The sequence below is a fragment of the Xiphias gladius genome, chromosome 20 (assembly GCF_016859285.1).
Source record: "Xiphias gladius isolate SHS-SW01 ecotype Sanya breed wild chromosome 20, ASM1685928v1, whole genome shotgun sequence".
Lineage (NCBI taxonomy): Eukaryota > Metazoa > Chordata > Actinopteri > Istiophoriformes > Xiphiidae > Xiphias > Xiphias gladius.
Window position 1 is genome coordinate 9,210,501 of NC_053419.1, and position 19,240 is coordinate 9,229,740.

The 19,240-nt window shown below is 38.8% G+C and overlaps 1 protein-coding gene across 2 annotated transcripts in view; it reads right to left on the reverse strand.

Moving 5' to 3' along the window:
• Positions 1-19,240, reverse strand: part of plppr1 (phospholipid phosphatase related 1) — a 52,575-nt gene that overhangs the window by 11,923 nt on the left and 21,412 nt on the right. For both annotated transcript variants that reach the window (XM_040158257.1, XM_040158258.1), the window contains exons 3-4: positions 12,287-12,475; positions 3,309-3,441 (exon numbers count right to left, since the gene is read on the reverse strand). In XM_040158257.1, coding sequence (XP_040014191.1) covers positions 3,309-3,441; positions 12,287-12,475 — 322 coding nt within the window. The remainder of the gene's footprint in view (positions 1-3,308; positions 3,442-12,286; positions 12,476-19,240) is intronic.

Genomic DNA, 19,240 nt, shown 5'->3' on the forward strand with positions numbered 1-19,240 from the left:
CCTGAAAAATTTCTGTTTATTTGTATTTTTTGTATGATCAAACAAAGGTACTGAACTTTGGATGCAAACTGTATTGATTTTGTAATGTCACAAATCATGTTACAGATGCACCTGCATGTCTTCCATCATTTGACCCTCGCCTTAATCCCAAATAATATAGGTCTGACTTGTTTGGTTTTTGTCCGTTTTGCCATAAGTATGAATCTACCATTGGTAAAGAGAAGAGAAGAGAACAGAAAATGTTGGAATCAAATGAACTTAACCTGGAGAGAACGAAGAGTGAACCACAGAAAGGGAAAGAAATATTAACACACAGAAAAAAACAGCATCTAATATGAGCGATTGCACTGACACTTTCAGCGCGCTAACCCTGACCAGTGTCTATGTCTGCATTCCTTTTGCAGTGAAATATGACTGTTGATTATCTGGCCTGCTTAGCCATGAAATTACTCTGCTTTGTATTCTCATACGGGGGGGGGGCAGCAGAGGGCTGGGGGGCGTGGGGTTTGGAGGGTTCGGGTGCCTGTGAGGGGTACAGGGACATGATTGTGTGAAGGGCATTGAGGGAAATAGAGAGAGGGGGGGATTAGGGTGAGAGGAGAGGAGTTGGGACGGGAGCAGGAGAGCGGGAAACGAAAAGCCTCAGTGAGCCTGCAAATTTGAGAGATTGTTCAGGAGCAGACAGAAATATAAATCATATGAATTGCCCAATTAATTTCTGATGAGTGTTCTATAAACTGCAGGGGTATTATTTAAAAATGAACAATACAGTTCTGAATATGCAAGCAAAGTCCAGCAGGCGACCTCCTTTACTGGAAGAGATAGCAAGAGTCTGTCAGTTTGCCCAGTTCTACTTAAACTCTGTGGAAAAGTGACTATAAAATAATTTCACTTCAAAGCTTGTGGCCGGATGTCTTGTTAGCTTTTAAGAAAAAGCGAAAGGTGTGTGAGGTTAAAAACCTTACCTGTAATTGTGGTGTAAAGCCTTATTCTAAGAATGAAAATCTTTCATATATAACCTGTACAGTATCTGATCCAACATGCTTGCTAAAAATGTTTCTAATTTGTTTCAGTGTTTAAACTGAAAAGCCACAACCTGCAAGTTTACCTCATTCAAGTAAAAAGCGGCTGGCATGGTCAGGTATTCAGAATCCAACCACGTGTAAACAAGGTGCATAACATGATGCAACTGGTCCCATTTAAGCCACACATTTCAAAGTCTAAACCCAAGAAGAATACAGGACAACCTATATATATATTTGTGTGTGATTGAGACGGTAATTTTATTCACACTTTTCAGCAAGGTGTTTGCAGCTGTTGCCCAACCATACACAAAATATATTACGTCACTAAAAGCAGCCCTTGGATCATTTATGCCAAGCATAATGCCTACTGAATACACTTAAAGTCCCTGATAACTCTGATTCAAATTTTAAGACACAAGTGGCTACACAAGTACAATCAAAGTTAAAGTTTGGGGAAAAAAGACATCTTTCGGTATTATTATTAAGAGTTCAAAAGTCAAAAATTTGCTTCATCAGGACTGTGTGGTAGTGGTTTCCTCAGACCGGATTGAAAGTGGTCTGGCATATAAGCAGACGCAAACAACTGTCATGAGATAGGGTTCAAATGATGCTTAGTTCCTACTAACCTTTGGCAGAGCATTTGGTTCTCATGTTCTCTATGACCAAATATATTATAGTAAGAACCTGACTGAGAAAATAGATTTTCACACAGCAGCAGGATCTGAAGCCCATTCTCCTGCCAGGACACACCACATGTCCTATTTACCAGTGTCAATGAGCATCAGCACCTGAGAAAAGCAGCAAATTTATCACATTTACTACACAGATCTGATCCCAGCTACCTTAACTTCACTTTTTCTGTCTGCATGGCATGCCAAGTTTGTGCTACAGGCATCAAATTATGTGACAGGCGACATGGCCAGTATGCGTTGCACTTTACTCTCAAGAAACGACCTTGAAGATCGAAGTAAGTATTGGTCAACGTACGGTTTACATGTATGGGTCCATGAAAGACAGACTTGTTCGGGCTAGGTAGGGAGTAGCTGTTCTGATATTGATGGAAGAGTAAAAATGGAAAAACGTCTGTGATGGCTTTTAAAACACGCTGCTCCCATTCTCATGCTGGCCCTCTTTATTCCTCATCTTTTCATCCTTCACTGTTCTGCATCCACCGATCTCTGACATAACAGAAAAATTGCTTCTCCCATTATACAGCTCGTCATTCACAGGTCACTGGAACTTTGGTTGTAGGATGACCATGTTTTTTGTTTACTGCTTGCACCCTCTTTTCTCCGTTTTAGGATTATGCTAGACATGTTTAGAATGTGAACAAACTAATCTTAAACACCAAAACCTAAAGCTGTGAAACATCAGAGTTACTGCTCGAATCGGTAGCCTTTTTGCATTGGAGCTCCCCTCACAGGTGACTGACAGTACCCACATGCAACTGTCAGCTTAGCCATGATATACAGCATGCTGCTTTCTGATCCAAAGCTTAGCGAAAGACTGTGAAAGCCACAGAAACAATTGTTATGCTGCAGATGCACGCGTTACTGAGCTAGTAACCTAGAGCTTAAAGAGCTCTGCACTAAAAGAAAAAGCAGAAGACTAAACTTATCCTAATCCAAAACTAAACTGCAGACAGTCAAAAGCAGCACCTTGACATGGTGATGGTGATGTGATCACTCAAGTGCATAGCGATGTGTATTTGAATCTCTACACAGTCAGCTGAGTATGAGACTCTGTACTGAACTGAATGAAATGATATGAATCCACCATTTTTTGTTGTTTTGGTCCAGTGCGCCTGCACTGAGGCGATACACGAAGAAAATGTAGGGGGGACTTCACAGGAATGCAGCACAAGGTACTCATCGTATCAGATACATTTACTCATTCAATGGGATCGTTGTCACAATCTTCATGTAAGGAACGCATTAACAAGCAGGGTCATCGAGCAACCAAAGGTCCAAAAGCCTGTGCATGACGGGAGGTATGAGGATATCAAACTCCATCATGCATCGTGAGCACAAAATTCTTGGAGGTGTCTCCTTACCCGGCACTGTCTATAAGACACTGATTTAGTTTCACTTTGGTGTTTCCACTATGACCAAGTTTTAATATGTTGTTCATGAAATGAAAGATTACAACAAAATTTAGAGATCAGGCTCCTGATTAAAACAATTATCAGCACATCCAAAATTTATTCAAGTTGTCAGTTACCGGACACGATCAAGATGAATAGTCTTGGGCAGTTTAGAGTATCTGACATGAAAACTTTCTTACCTATGAAGCGTATGATGCGGCGGATAAGGGGGTTGAGGTAACAACAGTCTCCTGTCACAATGGTTTTCTCCTGCGCCAGGAGAGCTTCCCTCGTTGATTTCATCACATACATGGACACCTCTCCGATGAAAATCTATACACAAGAGAGAGACAGAAATAGGAAGAGATTCAGAGAGACCCATAAATAAAAATACAAACAGAAAAGAAACACGTAGAGAGGAGGAAGAAAAAAAACAAAACAAAGTTAGACGTGCTATTACGAGGCAGAGGAACATTTTGCCCTGTCTGGCCTGAGTACATAGACCACTGTGTCTTAATGCAGCCTTTCTTCAGGTCCATTATAGTGTGGACATTACATCAGGTCTAATGGAAAAACTGCTGCTGGACACACAAAATGAAACTCGTTGCCGGCTGCCTTGGGTGATGCAGGCTGCTACAAAAATATGTGCGTGTTTATGAGCGAGTGAATGTGTGCACACAGGAAGTGCATTTGTGTGTACACATCTAGTTTTGGCCTTTGGTATTTGTGTGTGTTTGTGTTCAAAAAAAGAGTAAGTTTTGAGCCCCAGGAAGGTAACAAAACTCCTGTGTGTTCCTGCATCCCTCCACATCATCAACATGTTCCTGAGAATGCAACTCTACCCTATTTCTTTTTCTGTACGAGCAGCGAGAGCAACCGATGTTATGATGTTGGGAAACTCAAAAAACATTATGAAGAACGAGGGACTGACAGCACTCACATAAAACGGGTATCAGTGTTTGAAACCTTTGCACTGGATTCAGTCCTGTCTGGATTTGTCAGCATGAAGGAAGCTGAATTAACATTTTCAAACCCATTTCTTCCTCTAAATAATGAGTGACATAAAGCATGCAAATTACTGAATCAAACTATCATCAAAGGCATCATGACAAAAAAATCCATCTTTTGATGTAGAATGACCCAGAAACATCTGTCTTCAAATGCAACATAACCAGAAAAATCATTTTTCTTCAGAAAGACTGTAACTGTAAAAGGCATATAACTTGTAGCATATAGGGCCAGTGTACGTGTAACAACACATAATTTCACTACAGGCTGTGAATCTTGGATTGTTTAAAGAAAAATCTATGACTTAAATGTAAACAAAATGATTCTTTAGTCTCCTTTAGGTCTCATGTGTATATGACCATACGAGTCAACAAATTATTTAGGTTTATTTTTTCTTTTTGCACGCATGTGCAAACAATCAAGAAAGGCGTATGCTATGCTACATCTGAAACATGAGTTAGTTTTGCCATGAATGGAGCTCAAAATGTATCTCTGGTGACTGTCAATTATTGCCTTTGCTTTAAAATGAACTGAAAAAGCAAAAATAAAATCAGTTACTGGTCATTTCCTTCCGAGTTTTTGAAACGCTGCTAATCAGTGAGTCATTTCTAAATGATGACATTAACATTTTCAAGCTTCCAGCAATCGCCCTGAGGTATTTGTCTCACTAGTGTCTGCACTGAAAAGGTTAGTTACCACTGACTGATCGTCTTATTTCAACTCATGTAACCCCCACTGTTATTTATACAAATGCCATGAAAACTGGCTCAAAACAACTATCTCTAAATGTACCGTGTTAGAGCACTAAGAAACAACTAGGCATTCAACTGACGCAGTGATGTCTAAGCAGAAAATGAAAAGGTTAAACAACAGACACGAAAAAGCAAATCTTTTACAGGGTGCCTAACTCTTAGGAGTCCTTTGCTTGACTTGAAACAAAAAGAACAGACTTCTGGTTCATGTACTGTCTCAAAAACATTGACCTATTCACCAGTGTAACAGATCTAGGGGAGCTCCATAAAACACTCTACCTGTGACAGAAATTGGCGGACAGTACCTGCCCACAGCATTTAGCAGAAACAAATTTTTGCGGATTTTTTACTTGACATTAAATGTGACTGCTGTACCCTGTGGAGAACCATAAATGATTAAAGGTGTGGTTTGTTCCACCATGCTTAATGCCAAAATTAGAGAAATTTTGATCAGAAAACAATCAGGTGTGCAGCCTGAGGCAGCAAAAAAACTTTTTGTTTGTGATAGTGTTTGATGATCTTCTCAAATTGTAATAAAAAACAAATCTTTGTGGTACAAGTTGAGTACTTATTTAGAAACATGCAATAAAAGTTTCTTAGCCAACTTATGCATCCCGAAAAAGGACGAAAGCCATTTTGTTGGCTGGATTTAGGTTAAGTGCTCCTAGACATCTTTGTCGAACCAGAAAATCCAAAGCTATTGATTTATCTCTCAGTGTTGATTTACAAATGCTCATCACAAGTTCCCAGAGCTTGATGTGACATCTTCACACCACTTGCCTTGTCCCAAACCCAAACATATTCAATTCATAGTGAGAAAGGAAAATGTTGCTATTGCTGCTTTGTGTCTGCTGGATGTGTAAATGAACTATTTGCTAACTCATCAACTTTATAAGGGGGTACTTTGTAAAGTTGCTGTGTTTACAGCTTGTTGTGCTGCCCCTAAGTGGAAAAAAAATAATTAATGCTGCTTTAATCTCTGCTTAATGAGCCGATAATTTTCAGTATTGTTACCAAGACACATAAAAAACAGTGGAATTAGCTATAAAGGACCTAAATTGGCAGAAAAACGCATCTGAGTTGCAGGTTTCTCATTTACTTTAATACAATCCTTCTCCTCTATTGCTCAGTTTTTAAAGGAAGTTTATCTTGAGCAACTTCTATAGTTGGTAATGGTGGTTATCGCCCAGTGCCTAACTTTTAGTCAGCCAGTTGGTCCTATTGGACCCACACTTGACAAGAACAACATCATGCCTTCGTTATCTTGGCTCTGAGGGTGAAGGATGACTGATGCCTGTTTATAGACCGTTGCATGAGTGCGACCCATCTAACCTCCACAGCCTCCCAGTGGGCCGGCCATGTGTAACACTCTGCATAAATTACTGCGTCTCTGCTAATTGGCCGACATCCCAGCCCTGTCATCCTTAACTCTGGTTGGCCACCTCTCTGGTTTATGACTCATGTGGAGACGGAGCAATGTGCAGTGTGAAGCACAACTTAAGCTCCTGACACAGCACTCTCAAAGGGCACAATTATATAGTTTGGGATATTGGTGTACAGATGGATAAAGAGACTGTGAAATACAAAGGCCACATAGTATATATACCAATGAGAGAGATGACAGAGAGAGAGAGAGAGAGAGAGAGAGAGAGAGAGAAAGAGCGAAAGCGATGGAACTGTGGGAAATGACCAGCAGTGTTAACAAAACTTTAACAGCTGACACAGCACGCTCCAAGGAGGAGTGTGTGATCAGGGACAAGCAGGATAAAGGAAGAAAGTAGTATTAATCTTATTAGGATTTAATGAGTTTTATGTAAAATTACACATATAAAATTAGCCTGTGTCACCATAAGAGTCAAAAGAACATGATCACATGGACATATATCTTTTAAAAAAGTTGAATGGCAGGAACAAAAAAGAGTTATAGTTTAATTTGAAAAAAAGCCAATATATCCTGATAGTAAACTAATCGAGAATTTTATTTACGTATTTTTTGTGTATTAATACTTAAACTTACGTTAGTTTTTTGAGTTTTTTTTTTTTAATCTTTTTTTTTTTTTTGTGAAGTAATCAGTGCAGAAGAGCCTGTCACACCTGGACACAGATGCACTCTCACCAAATCAGCTGCAAATAATATTGTCTGTCACATTTCTTAGCCAATCGGAGCACTCTTCCAGATTTTAGACCAATGTGTTTTATTTCATTGGGTATGTCAGTGTGTGTGTGTTTGTGTGTGTGTGTGTGTGTGTGCGTGTGTGTTTAAAAGTGTGTAACACTATGGATCACTGATGCACCTCCACACCAATTAGTTACAGGGAGGAGTTGCAAGCTACAGGATGTGGGGGTTTTTTGGGGGGGTTTTGTTCAATAAAAGTGGCAATAATTCAAATTTTTCTCCACCTTAATATGCTGGCAGCAGCACTCAGTGTTTAGAGCCTGAGAGCAAAAAACAAAATGTCTCAGATAATAAACAGCAAAACAGGGGGGACAAAGAAGCCAGACAACAGTGATATCTCATAACAAATAGATGGGTGGCGTGTGTCCAGGAATGAAACATCTTTCACAATTACAACCATGATTACGTGTCTCTTGAAACTGTAGTAGAAAAGGAGCTGACTGTTTGGAAAGGAGGTAAAAGCTGGGATATTTCAATGGAACACATACAGTGCACTGCTAAAAACCTTCTCATGGCAGTTTGCAGTTTATGATTTTTTTAACTAAATTTTGGATTTGCTGCTTTCCGTAGCCCCAAGAAGTAAATTTGAACCACAAAATTTTCATTCACAGTATAAGCTACTCAACTGTTGTGGTGGCTACTGAAGATGTGAGTGAAACTAGTGAACTAAAAGGTATTACATACATACATATTTATATTTATATTTATATTATATATATATATACATACACACATACCGATATACAGTATATATATATATACTGTATATCTGTATGTGTGTGTGTGTGTGTGTGTGTGTGTGTGTGTGTCTGTTTATATAAAAATGTATATCACAGTTTAAATCCAGTACATATATACATGAAATTATAGAGAATGTATAGTAAGTATACAGAATAGTGTGAACAATAGAAGTGAAAATAATGGAAATACTCATTTTCTATGGGCTCCAATTAGGGTCAATAAGATTTTGAGCCTGTAAAGTGATGTTCACAAATAGTTCCCGAGTTTGTAGTTGTAAATCAACCTTTGTCGACCTGTAAAATAAATTTGCATGAGAAATTCAATGTTTTTCATATGTAGAAAAGCCTTGTATTTGTAAAAAAAAAAAAAAAAAAGGAATGTGTAGAAAAGATTTGCATTTGTATAAAAAATGAGACTGTGAATAAAATCTGTGAACAACTGATCTCAGTGGGGAGCTTACACAAAGAAGAAGATGACGAAAAGAAGTGCTTTGTGAACATTTGTGTACAGAACCAAAGCAGAAAACTACCTGTAAAGCTCAGCATTCAAAGTTCCAACACAAGTACCAATTATGACCCTGTCTTTATACCCGAATCTGACTGTACAATGACAATACAATTACAAAGCACAGTCAAACTGCCCAATCAGAGGGCAGAGGGTTCTGTTAGGAATACTTTCTACAGAAAAAAAAGTGGAAAATAATGGTAAACATTTAATGTGCTGCATATCTATGGAAACCCACCTGGGTCGTGGAACAGCCTGAGTCGTCATCCATCTTGAAAATTTACTACACCTGTCAGGCCACTTTATTGAGCCTAATTTGAGCCCGTAATTTTCCGTAAAACATAAGGACTGGCAAGTTTCTTAACCTTGACCCTTTTATCTCTGCCCTTCTTTATGTTATTTAACATTCTCAACTGTTTTTTTTTTAGAAAAGTCAGGAAATCATATTAGTGTGAAATACTGATAACTCATGAATTAAATGCTGTTATTCTGTAAGCAATAAGCGAGTCATGGTGGAACCGAAAGCTCGACACACTGCAACTTAAGGAAACACATGCAAATACAAAACACAAGCATATGGAGAATAACTTCAGCAATTCAACAACACATGTGCAGCACTCAGAAAAGAACTCTGCAAAGAAATCAAATATGGGAAAATCCAGAAAGACATTCACCACTTTGACAACATACAGCATTACATACTGCACACATAGACAGCACAACCAAATTCTTGTCTCTTTCCATGTGCTTTCTTTACTTGCACTGGGTCAAGCCCTCTGTATGTAAAAACAGATTAGAGTTATAGAAAAAACAGATTGTTACACTCAGGATGTGAAACAGAGCTTCAAATGCTGAACGTAACAACACACAGCATTCACAATGAGGGAAGACTGGGTAGGGACGGCTGATTGGAACGGACAGATTTAGCTGATTGGTTCTGGTTGGCTCACTCTTCAGAAGACACAGATCACAAAAAATAAAGGTCTCCTGTGTACACGCTTTCTCTCTTCCTGACTTGGTGTTGGAGCAGGTACATAAATGAGTGAAAAGGATTCATACATACATGCATACTAGTACTATATAGTACTGCACCACCAGCCAAATCACTAATTCTTTCTGTTTCAGTTAAACTGCCTAATGGTCTCTTGGACTCACCACACATTCTTTGGCTACAATTAGATGGCAACTATACAGTCTCTAAATTCTGGAGAACTATAGAGACTCTAAAAAACACATAAAACATTCACCGAGTCAGAATGTGAATCATTGTATATTATAGCACTGTTAATTAAATGAAGAAAAATGAGATAATAATTATAGCGACGATGAGAACAAACATGGTAGGGGGAATATTTCTGCTTGGACCCTTTAGTCAGCGTCGAGCCACCGTGAAAGGATGTTTGGCTTGCCACTTATGGCTGTACAATACAGTATCGTTAGTTATTTTGTTACGACGGTATTTTCTTTTTAACACTTGACCCCCCAAGATGACACGCACTGAAATCAAAGCCAAAGCTAGTGTGTGGAATTGATTATTTTTAAAGGCAGCACTTCTACAGCCAGCACATCACATCCGAAATGATCCGATACACCACTGCAGCCTTTAACCTGTATGCACTGCATGATTCTAAAACATAGTGAGGACTGTCTGACCCTGAAGCATCAGCTACTTGCAGCAGACTGAACCAGACTATTGTATAGCTGCGTCCTGGGATCTGTTTCATATGGGAAACGATGAATAATAATATTAAACACACACATGTGAACACTCTTCAGGAGGTGTTCAGAAAATATTTGATATGGGTTTAATAATGAACTGACCCAGGGGCCCAGAGACATAGTCTACAGTGTGGTGCAGGGTCTGATTGGAGTCAAGATGCGTGAAGCAAAACTGACACCTGGTGGAGGTATGTTGCTACTTCTGTATGAGGCATTTGAATCACAATTGCGAATGTAGCCACTGTCCTATATTTATCTAAAACCATCCCAAGGCTTTACAAATTAACAGCTTGGACAAGTCATGAAGTATTCAGAGAATGATTTCTTTTCACTTGGGATATTTTGACTTCTCATAGCAGGTAATATGGTGTCATTAATCACATTAATGAGGTCTGCACTCCACTTAGCTTTACTAGTGTCAAGGCCCTGCCACTGTGTACTCTATGCTGGCTGACAATTAAATTTTCCTGCAAGGGCAAGTCATGAAAGAAAGTCATGTCATGTCCTGCCATGAAAAAGGCCTACTGAGGCAAGTTTCTCTGCATTTCCCAAATCCATACTACACACTACAGTATATGTATTTAGTATGAATGACATACTGATGGTCACAGTATACTGTTTCAACAGTTAGTATAGCAAAAAAAATCAACATACTTAACTATTTTGTTTTGGAACTTAGTGCAGCTATTATGATTATCATTATTATTAATATATTTAGTTTATTATTATTATTATTCACCCTTATTATTATAATTATTACTTTTATTATTAGTCCCATTATCATTTTACTTATTATTATAATACATTTTTATGTGGTACCTGTACTGTCCTATGTTCTCTTTCCTCCCTCCCCTAATGGGGTATGTTAGGTTTCTGTAAATATAACTATAAATACTACGGTCTAGACCTGGTCTATATGAAAAGTGCCCTGAGATAACCTCTGTTATGATTTGTCGCTATATAAATAAAATTGAATTGAATTGAATTTTGTACTAATGAGAAATTACACCTGAAACGTCAGACATCAATCACTGCCAGTTTCAAAAATTATTATGGAAGTTTTTCAATACTTTCCATGCGTTAATATAATTTTTCCAGCTATGACTGGCTCGTCCAATTTCCTTGTGCAGTGCAGTGGGGGAGAACAGTGTCCATCAACAGCAAACTCAAAAATCAACACTGTCTGATTTGAACAATTTTTCCCTTTTCCAGTGTGAATACTACACACTCAAAAACTGCTTAGAATTAGTGCATAGTATGGGTTAGGGACATATCGTCTGTCAGCAGGTATGGGGTCAAAGACAACTGGTCTTTCAATTTATGGTGACGAAGTTCCACTAATGCACGGGTGCCCCATTCATCCAGCCGAACTGATGAAGCCTGGTGGAAGAATGGTGGAACATCCCCAATATCAGGAAATCCACTTGCTTTTTAGCACGTGGAGATACTGTGAATGTCCGTATCAAACAGCGTCACATGCAGCCCACATACACTCCTCCTTGTGCAGCATGACTTTATGACCTCACTGCTAATTTCAAAATGGTCTTTTGTAGTGCCGGACGGCGAATAACAAGCCAAAGCGATAATGTATAAAGTTCAAAATACAGAGCCTAAAGTTCAGTCTGTGCCAAACTTATCAGCAAACCCATAAAAATATATGAAAAGCGTCTCCATTCAGACAGTATGCCATGACATTTTACATCTGTAGCAGGTTACAGACAGATAAGGTTTTTACTTCTATTAATATTTTTATTTATTGTACACTTTTTATAGACTTTTTATTAGTATGTTTTAATAACTTTATTTTTCATTTTCATTTTTTCTTGTCCTTATCTTATGTGTCAATCTATCATTCTATGCCTGAATTTCTATTTTCTATGAATGGCCCATCTATTAAATATTACTTGTGTAATTATGTGTGCGTACAACCACTGCTACAAAGGTAGGTCATGTTAAGCCCAGTTAGCTGGATATGTTAACTTTAAATGAAGACTATTAGGATATTTAGTGGAGTAGGGATTTTTTCATTGTTACATTTTTGGTGGTTCTATAAAAGAAATCATTAGGGAAAAGAATAGGTTTCAGATTTGAAAAGCTGTAAGCACTTGGTTGCTGTCTCAGAAAAAAGTAGGGAGGCTGAAATGGAAAGAGCCTGGATAAACACATGCATGCCACATCTGATTATTGTCAATTACACTCCAGCATGCGGCATAACAATCTGAAAAGTCTTCGGTTTTCAACACTGTTGTGAAACACATATAAAAAGGGTGTTACTCACTATAGCGGTGGGAGCAGCAGCCACCACGCAATACAGGATGAGGGGGGGGATGAAGCTGGACTCCTCCGTGCCAGGGTAAGGCTTCATCAGCTCAGCGTCATTACAGAAGAAACCCTGCACATGCACGCTGAACAGGTCCGTGCACTCCATATAGTAGGCCAACAACACCGTGCCGGACATGATGACGAGCTGGAAGAAGAACATGTTGGAGCGAGAGAGTAGAGAGAGTTGAAGAAGGGGAGAAGAGGAAGGAGGAAAAAGAGTTGTTAGTTGTACATCCAGCGCACTGAAGGCTGCCCTCCTTGATTCAGTATAAGAAGATAAAAATTTCCTTAAACAAGCTGTTTTGTGGCTGATCCCTCAACATCACTCCGCTCTTCAATCAGCTGTGATGTGTCTGATAGGTTTTAATACAGAACAACCGCATAAATCCTCTAAAACCACATCTCTTTTCCTCTCTCTCTCAGGCTAACTCTGGTCGTGTACCAGCACCCTCCATCACCACCACACGCAGCAGCAGCAGTACCATCACTTACCACCTCCTCTCCTCCCTCACCCCCTCATCCTTTTATCCCTCTAACATCATCTTTTGTCTCTGGCCTCCTTTCACTCTCAGTCTCGAATCGGCTGCAGGCAGTTTTTATTTATTTATTTTTTTATATACGGTATCTCTAGTCAACGATAACGAACCAACACTGGAATAGAAAATGTAAGCCACTGCATAGCAAGGCTTTTAATGTGGTTTCTGAAAATCATCTGCCTGTGTCACTCAGCCACTAATGCTGCCAATCTAGCCAACCTGCTGGCACTATGCTGGGGTTTTATATTAAAAAAAAAAAAAAAAAGTAATGAGATGTTTTCATATTTTAATGCTGGGGAGACTGCCAAAGAAAAGCGAGGCCCTAAAACATCACCCGAACTGGAGGAAGTAGGATATCTTAGTCAAGCAAAAATTACTACCAGTTTTTTTTTTTTTAGCTTAGAGGAGTAACAGCAACTCAGCTCCCTATGATCACAGTGAAAATGTGATCATAGGGAGCTATCTAGGAGAAGGAAGGAAAGAAGATAATAATAAGATGCTTTATTTATCCCATAAGAATCAATAAAACATCAGCTTATTACAACTAGATAAAACATGTCAAAATGAATCATGTCTGATTCTCCTTTCACCTTTGTTTGCTAAAAAAATCTGCAATCTGCTAAATGCCTGTGTTTGTTAAAGCATTGTAAAGAAGTGATATTATGAATGGTTTGTGTGATTCTTGAAAAATGGTCTACCCAGCCCTTTGTCATACTTCTTGCCAACACTAGGCGTCACTATGTCACTGCAGAAAGATCGGTATTGCTCCAAAAGGAAGATAACACAAATCTTCACAAGGCGGTTTATACGAGAACTGGACTCTATTCTAACTCTGTTCTAACTGAACTGTATTCTAAACTATGTTTTAAGGGTAGTGTACATATTAAGGTAATGTATAAAAACTTAAAAATTTCATTGATCATACATTAGCCACAACATCACATACAACATAACTGAGCATTACGCTAGACGGTTATCATTAATCCCAACGAAGATACAAAATATGGTTTGGCTACACAGCTCCAGCCTGCAAATCTAACCGCCAAACCACGTTTTCAGTTTGCAAAATGACTGAGTGCAACTAAAGTAAGAACACCGTCAAACTAAAATGATACAGCCTCATCTTTTTCTAGTGACTCTGAATGCAAAGTTGAAAATTCATAGTTCCCAAAACACAACACAGCTTTTGGACCACATTTTTAATAAAATATTCCTGCCTGATTTCTTTGTGTGCCTTCTCTAACTGTTGATCCACAAAACTGTCACCGTTTTTTTATTTTTTTTATTTTTTACGTGCCTCATTCACTAAACTTCGTCAACCACTGTTGATACTTTGTCATATGATGGTTCAGGAAAAAAAAAAAAAAAAGCTACACGAGAAGCTACATGTTAACATTACCATCAGTTCCTTCACTAATGAGCGTGCTGGCTACTAACTGAGATGTCACATCACAAGCTAACTCTCGGATTGTTTTAGAATACACTCCAGGGCTAAAGGCAAGACAGTTTGCTGTTACAGTAACCCACATTTGCAAGAAATCATTCTCATCAGACTGCTAACTTTTACTTTTTGTTGTTTTTCTCTCAGGCATTCTTCAGTTGTCTATCAAGTAAATCAAATTCATTTGGGGGAAAAACAATGTTTTTAAACGGACACATTATTTACATGTCAAATCAAGATAGAACCATTGTGTAAGTCAATGGTTCTATCAGCATACATTGTACAGTGGTGTTGTCTTAGGTAAAGAAAACCACAAATACCATGAGAGCTTGCAGTAAATATTATTAGTTGAACAAATATCAGGTACCCCAGTTGAAGTTCATCTGATAACATTATGCAAGAGTTTCTGTGGGTTTAGAGATATTGGACTACATGTACTGTACTGTGAAAAAAGAGGTTGTCAGTCAGCTTTCAATCATCTGTGCAACCTGCACATTTGAGCAAATATGCTGTTGTTTGATAGTTGATTTCTCTGTTTTTTTGGAGAAGACATGTTACAAAGCAAAAGTTCACAGTTGTTGACCTTGTTCTACAAGCCCCAGGCTGGGGTAAAACACTAGTATAGCACGTTTTATGTTGTCATAGGCTACAGCACACAATGACCTGTATATGATTCCTTGTGGATTTTCTGAGTCAGTCACTAGAATAAAAGTAAAACATACCAGTGCTATTTGACCGATTATCAAATATGTATCCTGTCCAATCAAATAAGCTGACCAGGACTAAATGTTGTTTAGTGCAAATACAAATAGGGAGGGTGTGTGAACCAGACTGGACAATATTGCCAGTGGGGTTCAGACAACGAAGGCAAGAAGGCAACTGAGAACAGGAGAGAAATGTTGGCAGATCTAGTCCAGTGACAGATGGCAACACAGAGATGTCCCGGTGTGTGTGCCTGTGTTTGTGTGTGTGTGTGTGTGTGTGTGTGTGTGCGCGCTTCATTTGTTTCTATGCCAACTCTTTGAAAAACACTAAGCTAGTTAGTATTATTTTTTGCTTTCTCCTGTTATCACAAAGGTACCCTGCTGTGGAGAACATTCTCCCACAGTTCACATGCATTAACAGCTACTGGTATGAGGAACCATAATCCTTGACTGAACACCTTACCCAGCCACATCGATGTTAAGACTCGTAACTAACAGCATCGAGCAAAGTAAAGCCACTCAAGTAAACAGAAATCCTCTTGCTCCTCTATCTTTAAACAGCTTGTCCACGGATGCTGCGTGTGGACATCTCTTGACAGATATGGGTTAATTTCATGTTTTCATGTTGTTCCATAAACAAGTTCTAGCAGGGTAATCAGCTACAAAATTATTCATAGGTCTCCTCTGAAAATATGTAAATTCCTTCGCTTGCAGAAATGCCATGTAATACCTTCTGTGATCACATACCCACAGTTGTCATGTTTACAAGGGAACACCTGGAAAGGGATTGGACATATTATCTAGAGGGGTGTACACAAGGGCACACCTGTTGAACTATATTATTATTACTGTGATTTCATTTACTATGGCATCCACCTTATTTGCATTCAGAAAAAAAAGACCATAGCTTGCCTCAAGCTCATTTGCAACAGCCACCACAGTTTCTGGTAATTCACCAGCCTGGGTTCAGCAGTAGCGTTAAAAGTTAAGGTTGCTGGTAGAAAGCACTGAGCTAGTGTGGAAGATCAAGATGCCTTAGAGCAAGTTCTGGACCATTTCTTCCCTACTTTATTCCTTCCACTCACATCGTCTCTTCTAGATCTCCATAAAGCTCAAATATTTCCACCATCACTCATCCCGCCTCCTTCTCCACCCCTAAATCATAGAAAGCGATAAACAACCAGTGAGACAATAGACATGATGAGTGTCATTGGGCTATGGCAAAAAGGCCACAAGAGGTAAGAGTAATTGAAGCTTGTTCAGTCCGATTTTCCTCTTCTCTTGTCTGTTCTGTAGCCTGTAGCAGACCTGACTTGTTTTTGAGTCAGCCCAGTAATTACCTTTTGATAAAGACGCTGAAGTGTGCCAACTCTGTTGAAAAGAAAATAGTGGTGCAGTCTAATCCCTGGAGGCTGCTCGCCATTTCTGTAAGTTCTTCATGAGCTGGCTTTTCTGTGACAGTTTTTACACCTGGACATGTATACCCTTTCTCTATGTGGCATAACATGTAGCTCCATTATATTCACTTCACAGCCAGTGTCATGCTGCATTAGCTGTGTGAAGGGCAGACTGACAAGAGTTGTTGTAGTAAAAATGGTTATAAAAAGTTACTGCAGCATACCATTATCCTTCTCCCCCGGAGGATACAATTCACCTTTTTTACCCAATAGTCTGGCAGGGTATTTTGGTGCAGCCATCTACCTCTGTTAGGTTTTAACAGGCTACATTTCTCTCAGACGAATATCATTTCACATGAGTAGACAAGCATTTCCTACTTCTACAATGTATACTTCAATTACATAAAGGTCTCCAATGAAGTAAAATCTCTTAATCCTCTTTGTCAACTTCAAAACTGTTCTTGTTAATATTTTCATATTAACATTGGATCACATAACTAAGTATAATGTAACTGCTGTTGCTTGTAGTGATGAACCCACAGAAAATTATCACCTGACACTGTACTGTATGTTTTGTAGATACTCAGAAAATGTGTAAGATCTGTAATAAAGTGTCTAGTATAAGTCATAAGACTGATAGCTCTTACAGATAAGTTTGCTTTTATGGTGGTTCTGAACCATTCTGATGAAATATGAATTGTTATGTATTTGTAATTACCTTCTACACAGTCAATTTCATTATAATAAAAATCCAAACCTAATTATTTTTTTACCCATCCCTCCCTTCTCCAATCTCTTCTCTTCTTTCTCTTTCTCCTTCACTCCGAAATCATTTAACAGTTACACCGCCCATCTCCTCCCTCAAAGCATGAAAACAACCAGGAAAATGTTATATAAATCTAACACCAAGCCCTAGATTTTCATTTCACTGTCATGGTGTGTTATTAGACTGGAAAAAAAACTGACAGAAATGGTCATCTTAGCCTGGCTTGCCCGGTTTTACACTGTTATATTACACTATCAAACTTGTCTTGAAGGGACACCGAAGACAGCTACTCAAGATGTATTCCAAACAACTATGATATAATGATGAATAGTAAGCTGTTAAATGTGAGTAGGGGCCCCAAAAGAAGAAAAAAGAATGTATTTTACATTCTTTACTGAAAAGGAATTACAGACCACTATATTAAATGAGTTTAAATAAAAAAATCCCAGTTATATCAAGGACAGCTCCTCTCTTCATCCAAGCTCATTAATATGTTAAGTACAGCATCTTGTGCCATACGTGATTTCAAGAAGGGTCATCCAATCTTTGTGGGGTGTGTCTAAGAAGCGAGGGCCAGATTCTCTAAGGCTTTTGTGGCTGTTTTTCAGGCACAGATGTGACACATTGTGCCCTAGATACACGTGGCGTATTAATCAAGCAGGCACACCAGGTTGGAGTTACAGCCTGGTGTGTCTCTTTCCTTATTGCAAATCATTTAAGGGTGGACTGCACAAATAATAGGTGGAGACATCAGCAAAGGTTGTTCACGTATTCCACTGGATTTGACTGCATTTGCCTCGGTATTCTAGTGAAACATCAGCTGTATCAACACCATCTCCACCTCCACCTGCTGCAATCTTAGCTGCTGGACATGCTGCTCCACCCCCACCCTTTGTGTACTTGTACATCTTATTCAATCTCTTTTTCATTTCTCATGAAGACCCCCTGTCTACTAGACCAATAATATAACTATTCCTGGTTGAATCTTATACTTGCATGAGTAATAACCTTATTTCTCATGTAGAATTCAACTGTAGTGGGAGTAAAAGTTGTTTAGTCAAGATCGCCATGTTATCTATTTTCTAATCTTGGCAAACTCATAGAAGTCCCACTGCTGGACTGTGCCTACAGTATGAGCTCTCCTTCTGCTGCCTTAGTAAATCAGGAATTAAACACACACAGATTGTGTGACAGATTCAATAAAAAAACCCACAATTGCACATTTGCAGATTAAGTAAGTTTGGCCTTTAGTCTTTAAGTAAGTTTGGCCTTTAGTCTTAAAGTGAGTCTATGTGACCCACTCTTACTTTTGTTTTGGCCACCTACTTTTCTAAAATGGTCAGTGAGACGGGATATGCCAGCAAGAGATACCATCAAATGCATGTCTCCAACCAACAAGGTGTGAACAAAGGTTTCGACAGAAAAACAAAGACTCCAATGCCACACTCCATAGCAGTGGGTGGCAATAGTAAGCCACTTCATAGATTGCCAGCCATAAAGCAAAAGAAGAACAAAACAGAAGGTGACCACAAGAAACATGTCGGGGGAAATGGAAGAGCCACCACCAACCAAAGTGCTGAGTGTTAAAAGTAAGAAGGAAAGAGTACGATAAGGAGAGGGTCAACAGGCCGAAATAGAAACAAGAGAGCAAGAGCAGAGCAAGACAAGAATAACCCTCAGTCTAAAAATAACACGATGAAAAGAAGCAAAGCAACAGGTTTTTTTTTTTTTAAACAGAATAAGAGATGACATCTGCTTTACTTGATTGTTAACGTAACTTCTAACACTGGCTTCTACTGCGCATTGGTTACAGTGTTGAAGCAGCAGTTTGTGGGTATTACATTTTTCTCTCATTGCTGTTTTGTGGCCTCGATTCAGTTTCCTAATGTTAGGAGGGTGATTGCTACAAAGTAAACTAATGTTAGAGTTTTATTCCGTGGGAGCATTTGTAATGCTAAATCCCAAAAATACCTCATAGTCTTGTAGGACTGGGTTTATTTGTCTTAACGTTTCCACTATTTATAACCGCATTTATTGCCAGATGTATCCTTATTGCTTTCTTTAAT